This window comes from Erpetoichthys calabaricus, chromosome 18 (genome assembly GCF_900747795.2).
Source record: "Erpetoichthys calabaricus chromosome 18, fErpCal1.3, whole genome shotgun sequence".
Classification (NCBI taxonomy): Eukaryota; Metazoa; Chordata; class Cladistia; order Polypteriformes; family Polypteridae; genus Erpetoichthys; species Erpetoichthys calabaricus.
In genome coordinates this window covers 18,597,152-18,623,655 of record NC_041411.2, presented here as the reverse complement: position 1 = coordinate 18,623,655, position 26,504 = coordinate 18,597,152, and the positions used below count along the sequence as shown (strand labels likewise).

General features: G+C 37.0%; 1 protein-coding gene across 4 annotated transcripts; it reads left to right on the top strand.

Moving 5' to 3' along the window:
* Positions 1-5,126: 5,126 nt before the first annotated feature.
* Positions 5,127-25,270, top strand: scarb1 (scavenger receptor class B, member 1). 4 transcript variants are annotated; one of them, XM_028825180.2, is made up of 13 exons: positions 5,128-5,540; positions 10,230-10,390; positions 10,679-10,820; positions 10,928-11,131; positions 12,927-13,022; positions 13,101-13,216; positions 13,462-13,628; positions 13,860-13,978; positions 15,896-15,969; positions 16,560-16,611; positions 16,870-17,016; positions 21,529-21,646; positions 22,222-25,270. In XM_028825180.2, exons 1-12 carry the CDS (start codon positions 5,421-5,423, stop codon positions 21,640-21,642), a joined length of 1,512 nt encoding a protein of 503 aa, XP_028681013.1. In that variant the 5' UTR covers positions 5,128-5,420; the 3' UTR covers positions 21,643-21,646; positions 22,222-25,270. The 4 variants fall into 4 exon arrangements, with proteins under 4 accessions (XP_028681014.2, XP_028681015.1, XP_028681013.1 ...); XM_028825179.2 differs by having other exon boundaries at positions 23,135-23,268; XM_028825181.2 differs by lacking the exon at positions 21,529-21,646 and having other exon boundaries at positions 5,127-5,540; positions 23,135-25,270.
* Positions 25,271-26,504: the final 1,234 nt, after the last annotated feature.

Sequence of the window (26,504 nt, the reverse complement as noted above, 5' to 3'; positions counted from 1 at the left end):
TTCCTCACACTTTCTACATAAATAAATGGGTGATTCTAAATTAGCCTGGTATAAGTAAGTGTGCCCTGCAGTGGAATGATATGCTTTGTATTCTTGGTTTCTGCCTTGCACCCATTAAAGTTCCTGTTACCATGAATTGCATTTATTAAGCTTAATTATGGTTGCCTGAATAATAAAGAAATTTCTCGCAGCATCTCTGGGCATATTTAGAGCTCTACTATATGAATCACTGAAGTTTCTACAACCGCTTGAAGGATTATAAGGGTGATGCCGTCTCCTCTGCAGAATACTGGGCTAGGAGGCCTATCTGGGTGGTTCATGCCTGTGCCTTATATGTTAAATTCAGTCTGTGTAAGCAAACTAACATTGTAGGTTTCTGTGGCAGGAGGTCTGAAGGAGTAAAGCAGTATTGACCAGTCTCCTTCACATTCTTTTGCATTTCCTAATGACTGATACCAGATGTGTTGTGGATGTTGCTGCAGACTTCTTCTGGCAAGACTAGCAGTGGTTGGATTACGTTCCACGCGGTCCTGTTATAATTTTCTTTATCCCTGCTGCATACAACTGCAGGGTTTTATCATGATAGCAGATAATAGTACAATCAAATTTTTATAATACCAACAAAACGATGCACACAAAGCATACAGTCATACATAGAGTGAAACATTTAAATACATAATGAATATCTTTTCTAAATTTAGAGCACTCCTACTCCTTACTCCCTGCTGGGTGTGTTTCGAAATATCGTCTAGAGTGAGTGCTCTCAAGTCACAGAGCTGTACAACATCGCGGGTCTCTTTCCTTTAATGTGTTCCTAAATATTGCTGCATTCTTCAGACTGACAGTCATGTTCATGCATGTAAGGAAAGAAAAAAAAATGCTTGCATGGCCTACCTTAAAATAATTCTATCAGACACCACTAACATTGAGGAAGCTTTGATTGTTTAGGAAAACCATTTGATTTGGGGAAACCTGTCCTTGTTTGATTTGTATTTGTCATTGGGCATGGAGCATGCATGAATGATTGACATTCACGGGAAAGACTTCACACCTTAATAAGTAGTTATTCCAATATCCTTTTACATAATATAATATAATATAATATAATATAATATAATATAATATAATATAATATAATATAATATAATATAATATAATAATCAAACAGAAAAATACTGGGTACCAAAACAAACCTAAATATTGTTCCAAAATGCGCTGTAATTGATATTCTTTTCCACATATAGCATCTGCCTACTTTAACCCTGAGTGTGCAACAGGTGGTTACATTTTTTTCATAGTTTGTTCTTTAAAGTCTTATTCAGTTTCATTCTGTGAAGTTGCTTATTGCAATATCCAAACAACACAAGTCATTTAAGTCCTTCAGACATAGTTTAAATAAGTTTTTCATGCTGTTGTGTATCTGGGGCAGAGCTACATACAGATGGAGAATTAGAGGGTAAAGGATAAAATTGTGCAAAATTATGAGTGGAGAAAGTAGGGCAAATGCAAGTTCTTAATTTAAAATTACGATTGTGATAAGGATACATATAATCAGACTGAATCCAGTTAAGAGAAAATACTAGACAGTATTTCTCTATGTAAAACAATGCAGATACATGGCAGCATAGGCAGTGTATGCATAGTATATGTGTTTGTTTGTGTGTGTTATGCAGAAGTTCAGTCCCACAGGACTGCAGGTTTTGTGAGAGAATAGCATTCATCTTAAAGAAATAGCATAAACGGTTAATAAATCTCAGAAACCTGTTCAGGTACACCAGGAAACCAGATAAAGGTCAAGTGAACAACAAAATGTACTGAAAGATGACTAAGAAGTCAGCAGATGTCCTGTGAACAACCGGAATGGACAGTTGTTACATACACAGAAATTTCAAGGGTGATGGTTCAAGGGTTTAAGAAGAATAAGAATATAATAAAATAGACTTTTATTTTATATAAGTAATTTGTTTGTAAACCAATGAACCAACCGGAGTAAATGTATATTGACACTGTTATGTAGATTCAGCTGCTTGTAAAATAAACCTATACCCTTAAGTTGGACTTTTTGATACTATCTGAGGGTTTTCTTTTTTAATCCCCCCGCCAAGGATGTGCCTCCTGACACTCTGCTCCACACTGCTGCTCAGTAAGTGACCGACTTGCACAATTTACATTGGTCTGCCAACTGCCATAAACACCCAGAAGAAGAGGATGAATTTGACCGTTCTCATCATGCTGCACCAGCCTGTTGTAAAAAATGCTCCCTGTTCAAACATCTACTGAATAGTAATACATGACACAATGAACAGCTTTATTCCTGCCTTGTTCTTTGACTCAAAGAGGTTTCATCAAACTTGTTCTACTCTAGGATTAGAGTTTCTTTAATTAAGATATCAATTTCTATGACAGTTTTCATCCCTGTCAACTTTACTTTTCATTAGACTTGTAATTTCATCAAACAAGCTGTTATTTCCCAGTCTCTGTCTTTATAAAAAAGACTAAACTAATATTTCTTAGTAAGCTTTCCGGTATGTGATACAGAGATACTTTGTTTTATGTTTATTGTCATCATCTTTATCTTGATTTTCATACCAATTTCCAGGTGCCCTTGCCACCAATGAGCACACTAGTGGCTCTGACACTCAAGTAGCTGCGCCCTTCTGTGTTGTCTGTCCTGGAGTCTACTTCACTCATTGGTAATCACCATTATTAAAATGCAATTAAGGGAGCAAAAAAGGTGAATAAATAGAAAATGACAAAAGAGAGATTTGTTATGGCGCAAATTCTTATGTTTCTAAATGTAGTATAAATGTATATTTCACACTACTATGCTTTTTTAATTGCAGACTAAAAGAAGAAAACATAAAAGACTAAATAAGCAATGACATCACTTCAAGGTAAAATGACTGTTTGATTATGAAACAGGTTGGAACAAAAACCTGCAGCCTCTGTGTCTTCCAGAGCTGAACGTAGGAACCACTGGGCTATGTCAAGGCTGAGTGGAAGTCCAGATCTCAAGTCAACAGAAATGTCTTGGCAAAGATGAAGTCGTGAATGACTGATGGGTTGCAGTCATTGCTAATAAAGGATGTTTCACATCTTATGGAATGACAGAGTTCTCTTACTTTTTCATGTGAATTATTTTTATTTGCCAATTTTGTTTTCTACTCCTGGTTCCTCACAACTAGGGGTAGTCAGCCCCGTTCCTGGAGGGCAGTGGTGACCACAGGTTTTCTTGTAAACTATTTTCTTAATTAGTGGACAGTTGTTGCCATTTTTGTTGCTAATTAACTTATGTTGCCTTAATTTTCATTTCCTTGCTATTAAAGCAATTGTTTTTTTTTCCTTAATTAGCAGCTAAATAATAATGAGATACAAAATAATCCAACCCAAGACCTGCCAACTTTTGTCCGCCATACAATATCTGAAAATGCAGAATGATGTCAGGAATGTTGATCTGCTCAGGTCCACAAAATATTTTGACAGTGCTCTTAGAAAAAGGAAAATAAACACCTTCGGAAATCTCTGCTATGGCAGAATGACAGCAGCAACAAGCCATGAAATTAAATAACGGGTTTAATTGACAAGAATTGGCTTCTGATTAAAAAAGTAGTCGCAATGAAATTGTTTGGAATTTGCAGCCCTGTCTCAGCTGGCGATCTGTTGGCTCACTTCACATCTCATTTGTGTTGGGCTACCATTTAAAGAAAAAAGTAGAAACTGAGAGGACTGGAAAAACAATGAAATTAAAATGAAAGGAAAAGAAGTCAGTTGACAGCAGAAATTGGACACTGATAAGAAAGTGGCAGAAAGGAAAACCTGCACCCACTGTAGCCCTCCAGGACTGGAATTGGGCACCCCTGTTCTAAAGTATTTGTAAAATTTATATCTATTAATATCCTTTGTTAAATCTATTAATTTACCTTTTTTTAAGAAAAGTTATATATATATATATATATATATATATATATATATATATATTTCTTGATTTTTTAAAAATAATGACTAGCGTTGATTATACTTAATACCCATGACATTTGGGAAACCCCTGTGAAAGCGCCTATACATTACATGTTTGGACATTTATTATCGTTAGGCTGTCTTCAGCACGGTGGGATCTCTTTAACTTGGTTCTCTGAATGGTACAAATGTGCAAAGATCATCACCTGTTGCACTATTTGCAAATTTATTGTCATGACCAAAAAAATCAAAGGTCATTTGATTTCCCGAAGCACATTATCAGCTGAAATTATTTACAATCCCAACCCTAAGAGCCGCTCAGGCGTGCAGCGGCAGGGAGAATCGCTGAATTCTGGCGCGGTCGTAACTTTTCTGATGACTACGTGGAGTGAGTGTTCTGTGGAGGGACAAACCAGAAAGCAATGAGCTTAGTAGCATGGAAAAAATAGCACTCAATCCATTCACTTTTCTCCCATCACTACTGTAATGTGAAACGTGAGAAATAAGTAGGCCGACTGCACGGTGCCAAAACGGGACACAACTCACAAATCCAGTTAACATTTAGTCGAAGACAGCGGGCGGGCTTTCGACTTTTGTGAAACTTCAAAAACGTTCATGAAATCAAAAAAGCGCCGCATCCCCAAACCACCTCCTGTGTTTTCCGCGTGGTTCAAAATTGACAAAACGAGACATTTTGTTAAATTCCGGGACGCGATGCATAAATGCAGGACTGTCCCGGAAAAATGGGATGTCCGGTAAGCATAGAAATAGGGGGGCAGAGAAAGAAGCATCAAAGCGATTTATATACCCTCATCCCTCATTGACAAACATGCATGCACGTACAGTACTTGTCTTTTGGTAAAGCATTACTTTTTATTATATTAGCAACAGCACCAAGGCAGAACTCGATCAAATCCACTCATTATGCAATCAACACAGCTAGAGTTTCTTGTATTCGCCATAAGCAATATAGTTTGAGCCGATTATTATTACATTTCTGAAAACATATAAATCAAGTATAACGATGCTCTCACGCTTTCTGAGACCGATCAATACAGCCTGTAGATGAGTCCGCGAGGTAGGACCTGGAACCCTCCCACTATAAAGCCGTGTTTCCGCGCGAAGACTACATTTCCCATGACCTCCTCATTCTACCTCCTCCTCCTAGTCTATCTGGGCTAGCCAGTGTGTCACGCTGTTCGAGCCACAACCGCTCCTGCCCCCAAGTTTGTAGCACTATGTAAAGGCGCCCAGTCCACCAGAATGACTCGAGATGTGGCAGCAGACTCAGGATTGCGAGGTCGTTGGTGTGCTCATATTGTGGAAAAAACGCCGAACTGTCTCCGTTGACCTATTTTTGGTAGAACGTAGCAAAGGGCACGTCAGCTTCCCCGCGCCACTAGTTTTTACTTGTTTGTTTTTATAATTCGTTACTTGCTGCTATTAGTACCTTGACCTGAACCATGGCCACTTCGAAGGGTAAAATTGCCATTGGTCTGTGTGTCACGGGACTTTTGATGACGGTTTTTGGCATCGTCCTAATGTTTGTTGGACCTACTGTGGTGAACCAGCAAGTTGTTAAGGTAAGGTTTGCAAACTCGGGGTCCCACAGCTGCCTTCACGCATGTCTGTGGTGAATGCACTGCCAAGAACAGTAAAAAGCGTTTTACCTCAAACATTTACATGAATTGCAGTTTCTGCAGAGCTGCACAGATGGCTGCGAACATGTAACCAATTCAATTGAAAGCCTTAATACATTAGCGCAGAAATGCGTATGTTCGAACGTCTCCTATCTCTAATGATACGCTTTCCTAGTTTATTTTACTTGTATGCTTGTTAATGAAAAGTTAATAGAATAACTTAGGTCTTATAACTTTGCTTCAGTCATCCATTATTTCGTAACACTGCTTATCTAAATTAGTGTACGAAGTTTACATTTCTGGAAAAGCAAAGCCAGATCGTAAATCTGACAGGCGGATTGCATTGAGCAGCAGCGGCGGCTTGCCAAGATTCCCACCTGTAGCTGTGCACCCAGACATCTGAACTGCACCGATCTTGACTACATGTGGAGTTAATAATTAATTATATCTATACAGCGCTTTTAAAATCTACTCAAAGCGTTACATAGACAGTTGTAGCTGAATAATTGTGCAAAAGTAAGCCAATGTTTGCTTTGATGCAGAATTCTTACAAGTAATGTGACAGTTTACATGAAATGTCGGATTTGGACATCTCTCAACATTGTGAGCCAAGATAGCTGGGAAAAATCGTATTGCATAGGAAATCAATATCCACGAAACAATTTAAAACCGCAGAAATTTCAAAATGACCCCCTGCTCTAAAATAAAAAAAAATATACAATGATAAAGTGTGCTGTTATAAGGGAAGAACAGCGATTTGTTGAATTCGAGATGTTGCGTTTTACGGTTAAAATGGATTCGACCTTTTAAGAAATCGGTTTATCAATCACTGTGCAGCTGAAAGTTAAAAGTTAGTATTTGATATCATGGCAAATAAATTTTAAAGTGGTCTCATGAATAAATGACTGACTGGATGTGTGAGGGAATGCCGATGTCTTTGAAATAAACGCAGCAGTTTTATAGAGAGTTTATACTTCGAACAGCTTCATTGTGTTCTATGTAAAGGGTTATTGTGGTGTTAGTGCACGACGAGTACAGTACTGGAGGTGTGCCGGGTATTAGAAGTGTCCCGAAGTACTGCTGCCAAAATGATGAGTGTTTAAATCAAGTGATCGTTTAGTTAGGTAATGTAAATTCACACCAGATATGGTAAATGAATCCGTGAATACCCACCCTTTTAATGCCACGAAAAATGGCGGTCACTATCTGTTTTACCGAGCCGTGAGACGGATGGCCACGTTCTCCATGCAGACCTTCCTGGCTTGGTGCTTTTACTGTGTACCCTCTGCTTAATGCTTGATTTATCTGGATGGAGGTGCGAGCAGAAATTGACTGGTGTCTTTTCTAAGGAGGACACTGCATGCCATAACGTTGTATGCTGAAATTGTTGGAGGGAGGGATACGTTGGCAGTTGTGTAGATTTTCATTTCTAAGCCTAATATTACCAACTTTTGATTATCATTTTATAATTTTCACAAATGTCTTTAATCCTTCAGCTGAATAAACTATTGCATACATACAGAAAGTGACAATCTTAAAGAGTAGCACTGAATGTTGCTGGGGTGTCCTAAACAGACATGTCCTTGACCTTACCTTTCCTTATCATTCTCAGACACTTGTAACTCAGTATAGGGATTTGGGACAGGAGCTCTGGATGCAGGGGTCCATGTCCAGCCTACTGTGGGGCCCACTCTTGCATACACCTATGCTCATCAGCGCCAGTTTGAAATTGTTAATCCGCCTAAGATGTGCCTTTGGGGATGTTAGGCTACAACAGGGGCACCCAGTGGGAAGCCCAACAGATATTCAGGGAATGTGCAGGCAATGATTGGGTGTGGAGTTTGAACCTACGATTATGGATCCAAGAAGAGGTAGCACTTAGTACTGCACTAACGTGTATTTTCTTTTAGACTTTTCTGTTTTATTTTTATTAATTAATTCATACTTTGATAAGTTTCCAGCAACTTATTTGAATGACAAACTACAGTAATATGTGGTGGTAAAAAAAGCCTGTTGAATTCCAGTATGTTTTATGTGCATAGATTAGTTTGTAAAAGGTAAGGTATTATGAAACATTATTTACTTATGTTTGTTTGTTTGTTAGGAGTACATGGAGTTGCCTGTGTGAAATAAAGTGCAGGTGGGATCACTAAATTAATTCCCCAGAGGGGAATTGCCCCAAACCCTAATTTTACTACCTAATCCCACAATGTTGCAAAACTGTTCCTAAAATTCAGGTGTGGGAACTAAAGTTCCCCAAGGGGAATTCATTTGGAAATAAGCATCACCCCTGGAAAAATGGGGAATCTGTGTAAAACTTGACAGAAGTAGGTGTGACAGTTGAGATCTGCACAGGACAAACACACAACCACACATTTATATACACAGTAAATATATAATTTAGAAGATTACAAGATTAGAGAGTTCAGCTCTTTTGAGTACTATCTATCTGAAATTCCTAATGGCTTTATTTTTTAAGACGCTTTTGTTTAATCTCAATTTAGAGTTTTCAGTATATTTTTCTATTTTTCTTGGTTATGTTTTATTTCTGGTGTAGTAGAGTATAAATATATTTTTGACTTTGTTCAAGATTAGTGTGATTTGTTTTTTTATATACAAGAAACTTTGTCTTATAAGAGTTTATAATTCATACTCTCCTTTTGCTGAGTTATCAGTAAATGGTGTGCTGGTTATAATGCCACAAAATTAAAAGTATTAGATTTTAGCTTGGCTTAAACATTGATAGAAAGTGTTGTGTGGTCCTATGATTTTTATATCTCTCTCAGTATTTTTTTCAGCTCGTTTCAGTAGTTTAAAAAATGTCAATTTGTTGTTCTGCTAGTTTATGAATGTTTCAGTAGTCCCTTCATGGCAGATATGCTACTTTACTAACTTTATGTCAGAACTCTCAAAGGAGATCCTGAGGTACTGGAGGCTGCTGTTTGCAGACTTAAGTTCTGGTTAGGATTTTAGTCATAATTTGTAATTTAGTAAAGCTGACACAATACTTTTATTAGCTCCATGCTCTATATTAGCTCTGTGTGCAAGCAGAAAGTGTCCCCTGCGTGTCTTTCTGTTCGATTTTAAAACTCGGTCTTGTTAGTGTTTTATATTAATGTGCTTGGCTTTTCTATAGTGAGTAGAAAACTTCTGACACAGTAGATATTCTACTATATGTGTTGGAAAATACTATAATAGAAGCATTTCCATTCCATTTGAATCTTGGGATATGGTACTGTGGCAGCATTGACAATCTGAGGGGGAGGCTGGCACAGGAAAGTTGTGAAGATGTTGCATGCAGGAAAATATCGTTTGTATTTATATTATCCCTGATTCAATTTACTCGCTTACTTTGAATTTTGTTGCAATTACACTGTTTTGACATTTTGACTTGTGTGTCAAACCATTGTATGTCAGAAATGCATGTCATTATGTTCGGTGTGACATTTCAGGAGTCAACCATTAAAGGCATATATGAACTGTGATTCTTGAGTGTTCGATTGAGCACCTTGATCCTCAGCATCTCCTTTCATATTTGTATCAAGTATCAAAATGCTTTTGGCTTGTTTAAGCAGATTCTGTTCAAACCTTTGGTTAGGTGACTAGGCCAGTAGGATTAATTTTTCCTTATTTTTGTGTGGAAGAGTAGATCCTATATTATGAAAGGCAACTTTCTTTAGTATTGCAGAAAAAACAAGTGTGACATTCCCTGTTGTGCTTTGAACATAATGCAATGCCACTGAAGTAGACACTGCAGATTTATCTATGGTCTGTCTTGAACAGAAAGGATATTGACTTCAGCACTGGAACAATCTGTCTTTAGCAGATAGAAGTCAGTGTGACTTTTGTAGATACTGCCTACTATTTAAATTGTACAGTTAGTTAAAGGTTTAATCTGTTGCCAGTGATTAAGTTCCTCTGTTAATAAGAAAACATTTTAAACAATTGGAATGGTGTTTGCTGTTTCATTGTGCACCTTTTAAAAAAGCTGCTTACACAGAGTGTGACATCTGGGTGCAAGAGCCACTCTACCACACCCAGGCTGTAAGAAGATATTTTTTTTTCTTTCTCATTTCAGTTGTCTTTGCTACTTTTCCTGATAGTGCTGAGTGATGCAGCAGATCTTTCTGAGATTGGGCAGGATTGTTGTTTAGTGGCAGAGTTAATGTGCTCAAGGTTTGAAGAAGCTGTGTGAAAACTTTCAGTACTCAACTACAGTTGGCTTGGAGTGTTGACTTTGCCAAACTGGACACATGCCTGTTGCTGGTTTGGCATTTTACTTCCCAGGCTGGGATGTAACCGATTTAAGTTCTAGTATCACATTTCATGTTTACTTTATGCTTACTTAGCTGATGTGTGACAATGCTTGCATAAGCATTCAGATGACACTCAAATATGCTTAACGAACAAAAGGCATACTTTCACTAACCAGCAGTATCCTCAGCTTATTGGCTTCCTCTTTCTAGTCACTCAAGGCAACTTTCACAGGCACCTGCTGCACTCGTCTTTATATGAGGCGTTTGTTTTTGTTTCCTACCCCCTCACCTCAGCCATTTCTGTTTCTTAATTCAACTTGGAGTTGCTTTAACATTTACAAGACTCTGGTGTATTTGAAGTGTTCTCCTCTTTCAGAACGTTCAGATCAACCCCAACAATGAGCTGTCTTACACCATGTGGAGAGACATTCCAGTCCCTTTCTTTATGTCCATCTATTTTTTTGATGTCCTCAATCCTGAAGAGATCTTGATGGGAGAGAAGCCAATGGTACAACAGCGGGGGCCTTACGTTTACAGGTATTGTAGCCATGACTAACTAAACCCAGCCTTTCATAACACTAGAACAGTCTTTATCTTGTGTTTTAGAGCACATCTCGTGAGTGGGCCACCTCAAGTTATTTCCTTTTGAAATGCACCCTTCGTCAATTAAGGATTCCAGTTTTTGCCATGAGTTTTTCAGAGAGACTAGTCTTAAGTTTGTACTGTATGGCTTCTGGCTTTTGAAAGTCTACTAAAATGGTGTGTTATTTTCTTTATGTGATGAAATTGTCAGTGTCCTGTCCAACTGTGCTTTTCTCATTCTAGAGAGTTCCGTCAGAAAACCAACATAACATTTCACAGTAACAATACAGTCTCGTATCGGGAGTACCGCAAATACCATTTTTTTAGGAACATGTCTGTTGGAAATGAGTCTGATGAGGTCACTCAGCCAAATATGCTGGCATTGGTAAGTTTAGTTTTCCTACTCTGGTGCCTCCATGTGCAGGATTTCAGGTGGAATACCATGGGATTATACCAGCTGAGGCCCTAAGTGGATGTGTTGTGTGCTCTTAGGGAGCAGCTGTAATGATGGAAGACCAACCTGACTGGATGAAGATAATTATGACTATCACATTTAATCAGCTCAATGTGAAGCCATTTCTGAAACTAAGAGTGGAGGATCTTCTGTGGGGCTACGATGATCCCCTTGTTGATTTCCTAAACAAGTGGTTTCCAGGCACAATTCCTTTCTCTGGAAAGTTTGGGCTATTTGCTGATGTGAGTATATCTAGTGTTCATGTTTGACTAAGGTGAAAGGTCAGCACTATGTCATAACTCAGAATTTGGGTAGCTTTAGTTTGTTCAAAGTATCCAACTTGTTGCACATTTCTGACTCGGATATTTGTGTTTCCCTTCTGTCTAATAACATGTCAACACAGCCCAAGTACTCTTGAGTCTGGGGCGATGGTTGGAAACCAGTAGCAAAATATTCTGGAATTCCTCACTCTCCTAAAAGACCAATAACCGCTTACAAACATGGAAACCCTGAGAACATGGTGACTGTACTGAGATGTGAACATTTGTCAGAGTAATATCACAGAATACAGAATGTCGAAAAAATCCCCAGCACCTCATAGGAGGCTACATATTTTGGCACTTGTTCACATTTTAACAATACAATGCAGTTTAAATACATAACAATGGTATTTTTGAGAGGCTGGCAAGTCCTATAGGGTTTTTAGGCATAATGTTTTGTACACTGACTCATTTTAAAATTGTCATTTTTGGTCACACACATCCACATTTCAGCACAAATGTAAAATTCAAACGAGTTACTATTATTTTATTTTTTTTATATTCCGAGTCAAAATATTTGCTGCCCTCCTCCTATTGGGTGCTTACAGGAGCCAATTGTAAACACTATTCTAATAGTGAAGTAGATATTTAGAAAAGATTTTCATTTTCTTTTGGTTTTTGTGTCTTGGCAGACTATAACTTTGCTATTACAATAAGTGATCCACGATTTAACAGCATTGCATTTATTCTTACTCATTTTGTGCTTTAGCATGAACAACTAAATAGTAAATTTGTTTTTAATAGTGCACACCATGAAACAGCCTGCATTTTAAAATGAGCTGAATCATTAAATTCATTAAAAGGGATGACTCTTAGATAAGGCAATGCTATAAACTGATAAATTGAGCACAAGAATTCTTAAAATCTTCTTTGTACAAGTCCTGTCCACTTAACATAGCAAGACTGATAAATCAGCTAAGAATTATAAAAATGTGTTTTATGAAAGAACTCTCATTTTCAGTTAAGATTAATATATGTGCATTGGACATCATTAATCTTTACAGAATAAATCCACCAGTTTATATTTTACCATTTTGCTACACTCCCCCAATCATTTGAAACACCTTTTTAAAAAAAGTAGATCGGAGAGAGAAGATTTGGCATTTTGTCCTACAGTTGTCTTTTTTTGTTCCTCTCCAGGATGGAATGACTGAGGTTGTTGGCTTTTTGAGGAGATGGGTTGTTATATATTGAGGTTTATGTGGAGGATGCCCACTTACCCCTAGTGTATATTAGTGCATGTGGTCTGTAATGGGCTGATTCAGTCCTGCAATTAACTGCTTTCCAACAATTCTGAATCTGTTTTGGCCAGAGAATATCTTTAGTATCTGTATGGTTTACAGAAAGTACTTTGTGGCAGACTATTCAGTCAGGCTTGTATGAAAAGAAGGTAAGTGACAGAGAGTGACACATTGAATAGTATCTCTGGGCAGTGTATAGGATGCTGGTATGATCAGAGCTCCAGTTGGAATGCTGACCTTTCTAAAAAGTCTTGGAAATCTGAAGTTTAACTGTAATAAGTGTCCCTGGTCATTAAACCTGTTTATCTCAATTAAATTATCTTTATGGCCTGCTCAGAGGTTGTCCAGAGATTATAATAATTAAGATAAGAACTCTCTTTTGCAACAAAAGGGCATATTGACATTTAAGAAACTGTTATGAGCAGCTAAATTACCTCTTATCTAAACTACATTTGTTTTTTTTGATTCCCCTGTAGTTCAACAACTCCAACACGGGTTTGTTCACAGTTCACACTGGAGCAGATGACATCAGAAAAGTCCACATGGTGGATTCATGGAATGGACTGAAGAAGGTAAAAATGCCCCAGCTTGATTATACTCCCAGGTACCACTTACCTGTTGAGCTTTGTATTTCCTTTTGTTTTTTGTAGGTGAGTTACTGGAATTCAGATCAATGTAACATGATTAATGGTACAGCAGGACAGATGTGGCCCCCTTTCATGACACCTGAAAGCACTCTTCCATTCTACAGTCCTGATGCCTGCAGGTACTAATCCTTCTTTCTACAGCTTCAGCTTGGTTTTGGACTGAGGGATTGTATTGGCCTTTGCTTTATAGTCCATGAAATGAATACTAGATGTTTGAGGGTAAAGACTTTAGTATGTTCAGGAGGGACATGTGGAATATGCCAGAGAATGGAGTGAAACTGTTAGTATTTTCCATAATAACACTGACCTTTGAAACGGCAAGCTACGTGTATAACATGGATCTTGTATTGTTCAAAATGCACAGGTCAATGGAACTGGTCTATGAAAAACCTGGAGAGGTATCCAGGATTCCAGTATATCGTTTCATTGCCCCAAAAACGTTATTTGCCAATGGAACTGTCTATCCCCCAAATGAGGGTTTCTGCCCATGCAGGGAGTCTGGAATACAGAACGTCAGCACATGCCGTTACAGTAAGTGTCACAGTACAGATGTTGTTCTCTAGGAGATTTAAATATTTTATACTGTTTAGAATACCACCTCACATGAACCTGATGGAGGGTGCTGAGAGGAATAAACAGTCTTTGTATCACCACTTGTACATTAATACTGTAGAATGATAATGAACAAGCATTCTGGTATAAAGCATGAAACATTGGGAGTTGTTTTTGCTTTTTAAGTCATAATATATTTTCATTTCCAAGGTTCTCCAACTTTCATCTCCTCACCCCATTTCTATAATGCTGATCCAGTGTTGCTCCAAACAGTGGATGGCCTAAGCCCTAATGAGGAGGAGCACGGGCTGTTCATTGATATCCATCCGGTAAGTGACCGTTTACTTTTGCTGAGATCCTGTGAAATTTATCATGGGACATTTGAAGCTCAGAAGACACTTAATCCAGAAGAAAATGTACAGTAGATGTGTCTGTTCCTGGCCCAATACTGCCCTCTAGTGAAATATACCATCAGTTAAGTGTGTGGCGATTTGTGTTTTCTCCATTCTTTCTGGTTCCTTTATTTTCATTTGGTCTATTTAGTTTAGAACAATTGGGTGCTAGAGAAACAGAGAAAAACACCTCAGTCATACTTTATTTAAACTATGTATTGTGGCAAAGGTTATGATAATTCTAACCTAATAAAGAGTAGAAGGCAGAATCTCATCCTGAAGAGCATTTCAAGACCAACCAAAATTCATTGTAAGGAACATACAACTCCCATGTTCAGTCTCTGCTAAGGCACTAAGGCAGAGTAGGATGATGCAGGAATTGTCTGACTTTTTACTGAAAATGTCATTGCGTGTTTTGCCATTAACCGATATGTTACACAAGATTAATGAACAATGTTACACTGAACCACTGAGGCATCTGCAAGAAAGGACCAGGAAAAAGAATTTCAAAATTAACAATGCACGCAGAACTGCATTGTGCAACATGACTGTGCTTTGTTTTTGGTTTAAGAAGGATAAAAAAAAGTGGTTATTGGTTTGCAACCCCCAAAATTTGCCAGATCTCCCTCCCTGTGACTTGTTTTGTTCTCAATATTAAAATTGAGAGTGATGGGAAGACTGTTTGCTAGTTTGAGATAAATTCAGGAAAAAAATCGCATGCGGCTCTAAACGTGATAAGAAAAGATGAGTGCAGAAAATGTATCCAGGAGTGGAAGAAGCGTTGGGACAAGTTGCATTTCCTGTTTATGTCGTCCACTTTTTTTTCCCTACCCCAACCCACACTCATTTAACTAACAATTAAGTAAAAAATGCATGTATTTTGCATGTTGTGAGACAACAAATTGATCCTGGACATATGCATCATACAACAAAGTAACCAGTTTTTATTTTTTATTTTTTTAATGGATGTTTCTTATTGTTGTACAGTATTGTTCACCAATGGCTTATTGTATCAAACTTTTTTCTTAAACCTCAGATTTCGCTTTTGAGTGTTTATATTGATTGTTTCCTACAGTGGTGCATTATTCAACACTAGAAGAAAATGTTAGTTTGCTACAGAACAGTGTCATTTGATAGAATATACCTTTGCTGCACATATTAAGTGTGCACTTCTGAAATGTATTACATTTGGGTGTTAAGTGTTTTGTTATAAAATAAACAGGCCAAGTGCCTGGTAATCTTTCACACTTGTGAAAAACTGCTCCAAGACCAGTCTGATCTTGAAGAGTAAGAGTTGTCTATGATTAGCTAAATGTTTGAATATTTAAGACCATATGGTACACTATTGTCATTTCTAGATGGAAGAAAACAAATGTATAAACTAGTTGACTAAATTTAATATGTATATACTTAAATTACATGACTGCACACCACCTTTTAGAACTGCAGTTTGGCTTGAATACTTGCAAGCTTTTGGTATTGGTCAGTATTGAATTTGTAGTCTTGTAGATTGTTTGGTACTTATAAGTTTATATATTTAATGCATGCTTATTTGAAATCTTTTGACACAGAGACAGCTGTTCATGCTACTTTATAAAATAACCAAATTATAAACGGACTTTATTCTTTGCACCCAAAGTAAGCGAGACTAGCATCCAACTTAAGAGAAGCTTAGTATCGGTACTTACCTGGTAGTACTGAATAATGTTTGACTTTGTGTAAAATTTGCCATTAAAATTGATGTATACTAGCCACAATTATTGATGAGAGATTAGCATCCCTGTATATGTTCATGTTGTACTGTTAAAGTTTTTTAGCTTTTTTTTTTTTTTAACCCTCTCCATTATTTTTCAGATGACTGGCATTCCCATGAACTGCTCAATCCGACTGCAGCTAAGCTTGTATATAAAGAAAGTCAGTGGCATTAGGTAAGGAAGCAGGCTATTTATTTCTTCATCTAACCTCTACCACCTTCCTTCGGTCTGATGGTGTGAGAAAAGAGGTTTGATTTGTTAGTACAGTTAGTTTTGTGTACAGGTTTATTTTATAAGTAATTTTCCAGATTTTTTTCAGATGGCATAATTATTTTAGTTTGTCTTGAAGTTCTTTTAAATATGCATGACATTAGTCATCATTATTAAATGTGGGATCCACCTTGTATTTTTAAGACAAGTTTTAATACTGATATAGTGTCACTAACAGAATAATTGGCGGGGAGAAAAGTTTTCTTTTAAAAAGTACGTACAACCTAAGTTATTTTGTGGTCTTAGATATTTGGAGATGGAGGTAAGAGTCTTTGACACTTTATGCTAGTCCTTGCATTCTAGGGTTGTGTCTGTAATTCACAATACTTTATCAGTTATAGGAGTGACTCTAATCAAGTAACTTTTGGACAAATGAGCTCATATTGCAATACAACGATGTTGAATTGAGGAAAGAATGTTTGTCTCCTAAGTATTAATTTTTTTTTGTCTTTATTTTTTATTCTAATTGACCTCTTCCCTGGGTAATTCTACAGTTTGACAGCTAACATTGCACCTGTTGTCCTTCCTATGATCTGGTTTGCTGAGGTACGTTTTTAGAGAGTTTGTGCTTTTAAACTAAAGCTTTCAGTGATGAAGACACAAGTGTATCATGTTTGGGGGTGGGTGTAACCTACTAAAGTTTATTAATGGCTCATTACACCGGTTGACTTGGAGAGTTGAGAGCTCCCTTTGAAACCTCTTCATCTGATTTCTCCTCCAAGTTACCTTTACCTCTTTATACAGTTGAGTAAGTTCCTGCTGTTTGACTGTGTGATGTAGCCAGTTTTCATTGCTTTATTCCAGAGTGGTTACATTGATGGACCAGTCCTGACAACCTTCTATAACAACTTGGTGCTCATTCCATTTATTTTGAAATTTCTTCAGTACATGCTGCCTGTAGTTGGCATCCTGCTACTAGTCATCTCTTTGATTCTGGGACTCTATGATAAGGTAGGATGGAATGACTTGGGGTGGGGGGAAGAGCATTTGTTGGATAAGGCAAATAATGAAGGGTGAATTCAACAGTAATTAGAATGAACAAAAAGGAGCGATCTGAAAATAGTGTTAAGGTTTGTTGGTCAGCCATTGTAAAGCTTGCAAGTGTGAACTGAAAATTCTTGCGATGGGTCAGGGTTGCAATGATTTATTGGTTAATAATGACGAATAACTGCAGTTTGGTAACGGGCATAATGGCTGTGATGAGGGAAGGTTAGGATTAGGCTTTATGAATGGGGAAGATTGGTGATTAGAGAAGATGGATGGACGGTCAATGACCATGGAGGGTGGTGTAACCAGTCACTGCAGCAGTTAAGACGATGGGTGGCCAGTGTGTATGATGGAAGGTCTCAATTTGTGCACACCTACACTTGAATAAAGTGGGTGTTCGTGTGTGTCACAGTATGGGGTTGCTTGGGTAGTGCTACATTAACTGGCTTTGTGTAATTGTGGGTATAGATTGATTGAGGGAATGTATGGATGCAAACCTTAAGTCTTGTATCATTTATTTTTATGCTAATTTTCATATGTCGGATATAGGTAGCTGACCTTTAACTTAAGATGATTGAGTTTTGTTTTAGTTTAAATTGTTACGGTTTATGTTACATTTACAATACTACCATACAAAGATATAAACTTTGAGAACTATAACACCTTACTAATTCTATTAACTGGATGTGTTCCTATTCAGCTCTAATTCAGATGACTTCCTTCTGTCCCTGCATGATTCAAATCTAACAGTAAAATATATTTACTTTTTTTTTTTTTTTATAAAAATCTGTGCAGGTTTTAGCGGGTTAGTGTGGTGGCTGGAGTCCATTCTAACTGTCCTCAGTTAATTAGTTAAGTTTTCAGTGCACTGTATTTAAAGAATATGGAAAAATTGTGCATGCCACATTGATAACAAATGCTTGCTTCTGTATATAAAATACACAATATATTTTAAAGATTTGGTAAAATACCAAAATTAGCTTTTGAATTTTAGTATGTGAAGTAGTTGTCAATTTCCACATTTAGAATAAGACTGAGTCCATGTAAAGTCCCAGCAAAGTAGATTTTAGTTCATTGTTTTTATCAGTTTTATTGTGTGAAAAGACTAATAGCTTTTTAATCCTACAAGATTAACAATTGGGGTGTGTTGCCAGCAATCTTAATCATTTTCGTCTTGTTAAGACCATTTCACATATACAAGCCAACAGCCCTTTGGGCTTACTAAAGGGTTCATAACTGGAGTATAGTGTAATGCCTATTTGGCTTTGGGAAAAAATGCTTCTTCAGATAGACCAGCTCACCTGACTTCTCTTTGAAAACACCCCTCTGAATCCATGCAAGCTCAAAATGAATTTGGCCTTCCATAATTTAGTACCCACTTACCTACGTTTTTCCATGCTACCCTTTTATGCTGTTTAATTTTTTCAGTGCACCTTACATAATTAAGTGCCTGTAAAACAATGTGGGATACATTGCCATCACTAAAACCATGTTTGTCATTTGAATGGATGCACATTTAACTGGGACTAACAGGCATTAACCTTGCTAAGGAACTTGCTGATGTTTCTTTTTGAAAACTGACCCACTGCGAGACTCTGACCCCTGTAACAGAAAGTGTCATTGTGGAAGGGTTATTAAATGTAAGTTAAAAAAAATAAAAAAAAATTGTGATAGTTTTGCACAGACACACAAGTGCAGAATACAAACCTTTCATGTCCAATGAATCCAATGTTCATCTTTAAGGATTTAGATTACACTTTATTTGTCCCCAAGGGTAAATATTTTTTATAATTGGAAAGGGTTTAATAAGATTGCTGGGTGCTTTAATTCCAGGATATACTGACAGACTATTCTACTGTATATGTGGATTGCCAGAACTGCAGTTTTAGTTTTAAATTGTCTTGTCCATAGGAATTTTAATTTAGAGAGGAAAGTTCCAGGCCCACCTTAATTTGCTATGTGCTTTGACCACAAGACAGTGTGCAGAGCAGAATATAGCTGTGGAGCATTCGATGATCTTTAACCATTAGCAAACCACAAGGAGTCTCACTCTGTGGCTAAAGGAACTAAATTTCAAAATCCACCAAAAGTACGTTTCATAGGAAATAATCTACCCAAGGACCACCTAAAAAACGTCTTGTGTGTGACATTGGTTATTTTGTAAAAGAGGGAGAGAGCCCTAGTGCAGTAAAGAAATGGAGAGATGGTTATTTGTGCCGTTTGCTAATCTCGCTTACCTAGCTCCAGAGTACGATGCTTGAGGCGTGCACTGCTGTGTAGTCTGCATGTTCTCTGCTTTTGTGGGTAGCCATTCTGACTGGGAAGCACTGCCATTTCAATTTCATTTGATTCCCAGGCAGCAGGTGGCTAAGTTCGCAATTTATGTAATCATTTAAATTTGTTGTGCTGTATTGTAGCATTAGATGATGCCAGAGGGATCACAATAATCTGATACTGGCATCAACATCTGTTGCTGTAGGGACTCCATGTTAAGATGGTAAAAACATGTGCACAGATAATTTTCTTATCAAAGCTAACACTGGCTTGACTAAGTTTCCCTTAATATATTAGTGACTATTCACACATAGATCTTACAGACAAGTGTTGTGGGCCGCAAAATAATAAAAGTTTAGCTGGTCCATTGTCACAGCCTTAAAGGGATGCACACCCTGAAAGAATGTGTAGCTCAAGTGGAACCAATAAATAGACCACCATTGCTCTGCGGCATATTTGTAAGTGGTCAGATGAGGCTTTGCTTACTTTTATGCCCTTTCAAAGCCTATTCATTCCACTCTAGCTTTAGAAATTCTTCCTCAAACTTTGAAAGTCTTTGTGAAAAATATATATGTCTTGCTTTGGAGAACGGTAGGTTTTATTCTGAAAGTTCCAGCCAGCAAGTTTGTTTTTGGGTAAGGCTTACTGAAGTAGACTTAGTAAATCTGAAAACATCATTTACTGTACACAGGCAGTATATTTAACCAATTTAGTGGATCTTTTACTCTGGAAAAGTGACATTCCCCATGTAGAGCAGGGGATTCATTTTTATTTGTTACATCCTCTGAGGAGCCTAATAGTAAACTAAGCATGTATGCAAAGACATTTTCCAACTTAAGGTGCAAAACCAACTTCAAAACCAGAAGAATTCTTTTAAACATGACAGGTAAATAAACTGTAAATTATTTAGAGAATTGAGCTGAAACAGCACTTAAATATCCCTTTAACCCCATCAGTTTTTCCCCTTCAGAAGTAGCTAAGGGCAATGGCAAAGTTGCTTAATATTTCTAAATAGCAATGCTGTCCCACTCTTAAGTGTAGTACATATTTTCCCCACACATGAAAACTTAAAATCCTTTTTATTAGGACTGCATGGAAACGGTTATTGGCATTGATTGTGGCAGGTGGTTTGTTGGATATGAGATTTGTGCATTTTACTGCTTTACGTCTATCTTTCATGGTAGTCCTTTTCTGGGTAGCAAGCCCCAAATCCGGGAAAAACCTATTTGAAAGTTTTCCCTGCACATAATTTGAAAACTGAGCTACAGCAAGTAAAGTGATACTTTAGCAACGATTATTTAAAGCTCCAACAGAAAGATATACAAAGTATTGAATATTCTAAGTTAACAGATGTATCATGTTCTGAAGTTTGCTAATTGAACACCATTCCATTAAAAGTACAAATGGTACTTGCTTAAGTGCACAGATCTCCCATCCCAGGCAGGTTACATTCATTGGTGACTCTCAGTTGCCTCTGTGTGTGAGATTATGTCCTATGAAATGGTGCCACATCCAGGGTGGAAACTTTAAAAAGTTCTGAATACATTTGTAAGGCACTGTTCTTCTGCTAATATTTGACTGTCTAGCTGAATATTATACAAGAGTACATAATGCTTGAAGTATTAGGGTGTTGTACCGTGTTAGCCATTGTGAATATCGTGAGAAGTCCAGCAAAATGACACCTTTTACTGGCTAACTAAAAAGATGACCATATTCAAGCTTTCAAGGCAACTCAGGATATGTCATGTTTCAGTGCACCATGTCTGAAATGCTTATAACTGGATAAACAGCAAAGCTTCCACAAACGTGCCAACCAAACAGGCTTCATATTTTGGTACGTGTGTTTCCTGTAGCACAACTGATGGTCAAAATATTGTTTAATTATTCAGAAGTCACATTCTTTACTTAAACATTTATTTGAACCATCACATTAAATGAAATTATATATTGTGTATTTCAAAACAAAATTTAAATAGAAACTTGACTGATCTGAAAATTGGGGAGAGATTAAAGCACAATCGTACTAGTGATTGCCCCCCCCCTTTCTCTTTCTCAAGTAACTGACAATTTTTGCATGAAATAAAATTGATTAATAAAATGAAGGCAATTATATAAAACTTAAATCAAATCAACTAAGTGAAACTTTTAATGTCATTAACACCTTAAAGCTCTAAACCAAAAATGATTATTTTTTATGGCCAGGTCTTTAGTTGTAATTTAAACCACTCGAGTGCAAATGAGCCAAAACAGGTCGAAAGCAACAGCCCAAGTGAGAAGCTTACAAACAATGCAGTGATACATGAAGTCCATTTCTAGATGGGTAAGCGCTTTGTACAAGTTCTATTTTTTCTGTCTCTTACTGTTTTACTTTTGGGACCAGCCAGTGTGAGTGCTCTGCTCTGTATGTCAAATTATATCATACTTTAATTTGATTTTACTTGTTGTTGTTAATGTGACCGTTTTTCCACTCACCAAAATATGACTCATTGGCAGGTTATATTTTTATTTAATACATTAAAAATTTTTTTTTTACAATTTTAGTGAGTTATAAAGCAGCTAGGTTTTCAAATTTCCTAACAGAACAGCATCCAATAACGACTGATTTAACTATTTCAACAAGTAGGCTATCTGGTGGCATTAAAGAAATATTTCATGGAAACAAGGCTACTTGTAGTAGGTAGTTAGGTGTGCAAAAAAAAGTAGACCCGACAAGAAACCAGAAAGTACTTAATGGAGCCAGTGACTTTGGGACTCCTAAAAACAACCTCCCTAGCACTGCTCCATCAGTCCTGTCTGAATGACCCTACAGTCTCCTTCTGCTTTGTGTTCCTGGTCTCAAATAATTGCTTAATGTATGCCACACATCTAAAAGTGTGGCTTTTTTCCCCCTTCCAGAAAGAACACTCGCTCTGGATAGCACCCTCAAGATTCTTCCTGGAGACAGTTGGGAGAGATAAATGAGCACTCTGGCAGTGTCATATTTTGTGAAAGCAGATCCAGAACATTGCCTTTTCTTATTTAATTACACGCTTGAATATATGCATTTAAGTGAAATAAACATTTGATAAAATAATTGTTTTTCTTTATTATAATCTTATCTCTGAAAGAGGATAAAACATGCTGCATGGTTTGGAGTTCTGAACCTCCATTTTCCATGTCTTTATGTACATTAAATGTAAACTAGTGTTTAGTCTGTGGTCAAGTTTACCATTGGTTCTTTAATTCATTGTTTAGGCTAAATGGTAATGTGACATACGTTCTATTGATGTGACCTAAATTAAGTCGACATAATCGGCTATCACATATTTGGGTTTTATCTTTTAGCTAGAAACAATATTTGTAAATTTCCTCCTGTCCATATAATGGTGGAACTGTGCCCTAAATGAAGAACTTAAGATTATTTTATGAACAACATCCCTGCCATTTGGGTGCAAAGGAGAAGCCAATTCAGACTGCTCACCAACATGTTATAGTGACATTTGGAAGGACCTGCCATGCTCAGTTTGCATACAGGAGAAAGTGGAGTTCTGGATGAAATTCACATGAACATGCCAGGTGTTAACTTCAGCCAGAAAATAATGTGGAATCTGCCAGGAAGATTTTTTTTTTGTACTGAAAGGCTATAAAGCACTTTTCAATGAAAGTAGCAAATTAAAGCAGAGAGGTTATTAGGCTGTGGGATACACAATAGGCCTATTTCCATAGTTTTTATTTTGAGCAACACGTTATATAAAATGTAGTCATCTTAACTTTGGCTTTACTTTGTCTATTAAACTAATTCTGCCATATTGCAACTTTTGTTGTCCAGAAATTCATCAAAGTTTATCACAACTCTGAAGATGAAGACACAGCACCAACAGAGAACTGCTCTTTTGCACTAATTCACAAAACGTGTAATACTATCCTCTTGTGAGGAACCAAGTCTTCAGTCACACTTAAGAATACATCAAGGGAGCGTCTTATGATGTAACAGATGTGTTCTGTGGATTTTTGACTAGGCCGACCTTCCAGCTGGGGAGTCTAGAATACTCATACTTCACCAGATGGCATGAAATGTATTAACATGAAAAACAATTGCCAAAAATGCTTATAACATGACTAAAATGAAAACCATCAAGCACTTATTGTATTGGGTAAGAAAGTTGCGTCTTCTACTGATTACTGAGGCTGACACTGTTGTTTCTACTGATATTTAGGATGGGGTTTTACCACCATTAAAATTATATGCAAATACCTCCCCATCAATCTACAATATCTGTTTAATGGAACTGAACATGTAAAATATGGGATTTTTAATTCATACCTCCAACCAAAATAAAACTATTTTTGGGATACTAAAGGCATTTCTGACATTGCTTACCAACGCTGAGAAGGAAGATTGACTTTCCAATCGAGCACTGCCTGAGGAAAATCTAAACAGTCTGCAAATGTGTAAAGACTTCCTATTCTCTGTAAAAATCAGGCAGTGGATTATGTTCTCTCTCCTAACTGTAGAACGGACAAGCAGTGCACTTGTTGAATGCTTGAATGCCATCTCTACAGAATTACAGAAGTACTGTTTGGCAAATGAGGAGCTGAGCCTAGAAACTGCATAAAAAACACTACCACCTTGAACTCTGTCATCATAGTAGCTGGATTATAAATGAATGATTACAAGCATTATCAGGCTTTTCAAACACAAGTTTAAGAGTGAGCTCAAAGATGAAAGCGGGGCTCTGCAGTATTAGGATTTAAAAAACTTAATTAAAAGGGACAGACCATCCTGCACAAATGCCACTTCCTTTAATGTCTTACAGCAACACTTTAACCAGTCCATGTTTGAATCAAGCCTAAAAAGCAAAAATTTAATCAATGAAGAGGAATAGGTTTCAGTTGTGTTCTCATTGCTTTAAAATTAGAAAATTCTACATATACAGAGTGTTTTAGGTAAATATTTTATGATTAAATATCACACATGAAACCTGGCATATACTGTACTATTATTGTTAATGAAGCTCTAGTGCATGGTTTTTAGCCCTATAGAGTGTGGACATTTTCCAGCTCCTTTCCTAGGTTTAATTCCAACTGCAAACTAAATTCACGTAATTACACTTGTTCGAGTTGTTGTTAGTGTTGGCAAGTTTACATTGCACCTTTGAAGTGCTACACATTCTCAACACAGCCCATCTAAGCAGCTTTACAGACATTAAGTATTGCAATCCACCATTAAGTTCTCTGGAAAAACACACGGCTGCTAACTGTGCCATACACTGCATTATTTTTGTCTGTCCCAACTGTTCATAATGTGGTGTATAATTAGGTAGAAACATGTAAAGGAGACATAGGTGGGCATTGTGGTAGAGGAGACTGGCAGCCTTATTGAAGAGATTAGGGCCAGAGACACCAGTAGTTCCTTCAGCTCTCTATGAACAATGGTGCATGCCACTACTCTTAGTAACACATTTCACTATTTTATTGAAGCAAAAAACAAACAAAAAGGAATTAGAAAAGCTGCAAAAATATGTTAATTTGAAAGAGTAAATCACTAGGAACCTAATTAACCAATCAATGGATGTACGTGAAGGAAAAAGTGCAGCTGGGACGCTAACAAATACAAAACCAGGTCGGTTAGATGACCAAAACACACCATGATGAGAGGAAAGGAGACCTCACAGAACACCAGGAAGAGGGGTAGTGAGAGCCCACCTATCTGAAGAAAAAAAATAATCTAAAATGTTACGAGCTACATTGGGTCCCAGTGAGGCAAATAATGTACAAATGGAAAGCACTTGACATGGCCGCAACCTGAGCTAGAAGTGGATGCACTTACAAAACCTCTCCAAGATAAAGCACATTAAAAAATGGGTAGAAGTCAACCCAAACAAAAATCTAGAGAATTGCAGACCTCCATGATGATGATTCAAAATGGAATGTGTTGTAGGGTGGCCAGAAAGAAGCTTCTGTTCCTTTTAAGACTACCACAGGACACCAGAACAAGCCTGATTTTGTGGAAATACATTTTTTGGATAGACGAATCCACAATTGACATTTTTGGTCACAAATCAGCAATGTTTGGACAAGACTGCCTCCCACAAAAATAACCTTGGCACAAATCGAGCATGATGGTCAAAATGTCAAGATCAGGGGCTGGGTTTCCTCCTTTGGAACAGGACAACACATTATTGAAGAAACCATGAATTCTGAGGTATACCTTCAGATTGATAAAGGGACAAAAAAATGTGTCTTTGACCTGATGACAACAACAATGAGAGCATACAAGCAAATCTACCAAAGAATAGCTCAGGAGAAAGTCTCGTGCAAAGTTCTGACCTAACTCAACTGAGATGGATATCCATCAAGACAAATTGAGACTGTTGCTGTAAGAGATGATTACTCCCAAGTTACTCATGCTAACTGAGGTGACATTAAGGGGCTTACGTTTTTGCATAAACTCAATCTAATTTTTTCATTAACTTTTGTTAAATAAACAATGGTAATACATTATTTTATTCTTTGTGCCATTTTTTATTTGGAATGTCATTATGGTGAATCAGAGTTATGATAAATAGATTAAGATTTATTTAAGATTAATAATTAAAATGTAACGTCTAACATTCTTAACATAATATTGTATTATGAATGTGACACTGGAGCAAGGAGATTCCTATGCAATGGAATTTCTAAGCATAAGGAGATGAATCAAAGAGAAACGTCCCAGTGGCATATCTGTCCTGAAGTTAGGGTACATTTTCTGTCACACAATGCACAAACCTGCTTTATAAATCACACTTTGGGTAGGTGGAACAAACAATGTGATTACAAAGATGAAGAAGCCTATCTACTGGCAGCTTTGTCATTCTTTAAAAGCATAAAATACCTACAATTGTAAAATTAAAAAAAAAAAACAACAAAAAACCTGTAAACATAAAAATGTTGATCAATATAGCAAAGGTCAATGCATGATAAAGTTTTGTCAATATACTACAGCATAGGCTGGCAGGAGTGTGAAAGGGACATTTTATAATGAAACAAGACAAAAGACATGACGCTTAACTGATGTTTTAATAAAACTTTGTTTTATGAAACAAAATATAAACTACTTACTCTATGTCCAAAGTTATAAAAACAAATACAAACATGTATAAAACAATGATGAGGTAGTCTAACAAAGAACCATGCCTGGGAATCAATTCTTGCAA

What these genes read in the sequence shown, in the direction of transcription:
- scarb1 (XM_028825180.2), top strand. Translation starts at nt 5,421, where the DNA reads ATGGCCACTTCGAAGGGTAAAATTGCCATTGGTCTGTGTGTCACGGGA. An exon ending in TGAACCAGCAAGTTGTTAAG is followed by an intron (nt 5,541 to 10,229) that starts GTAAGGTTTGCA and finishes CTCCTCTTTCAG; the next exon opens with AACGTTCAGATCAACCCCAA. An exon ending in AGTTTGGGCTATTTGCTGAT is followed by an intron (nt 11,132 to 12,926) that starts GTGAGTATATCT and finishes ATTCCCCTGTAG; the next exon opens with TTCAACAACTCCAACACGGG.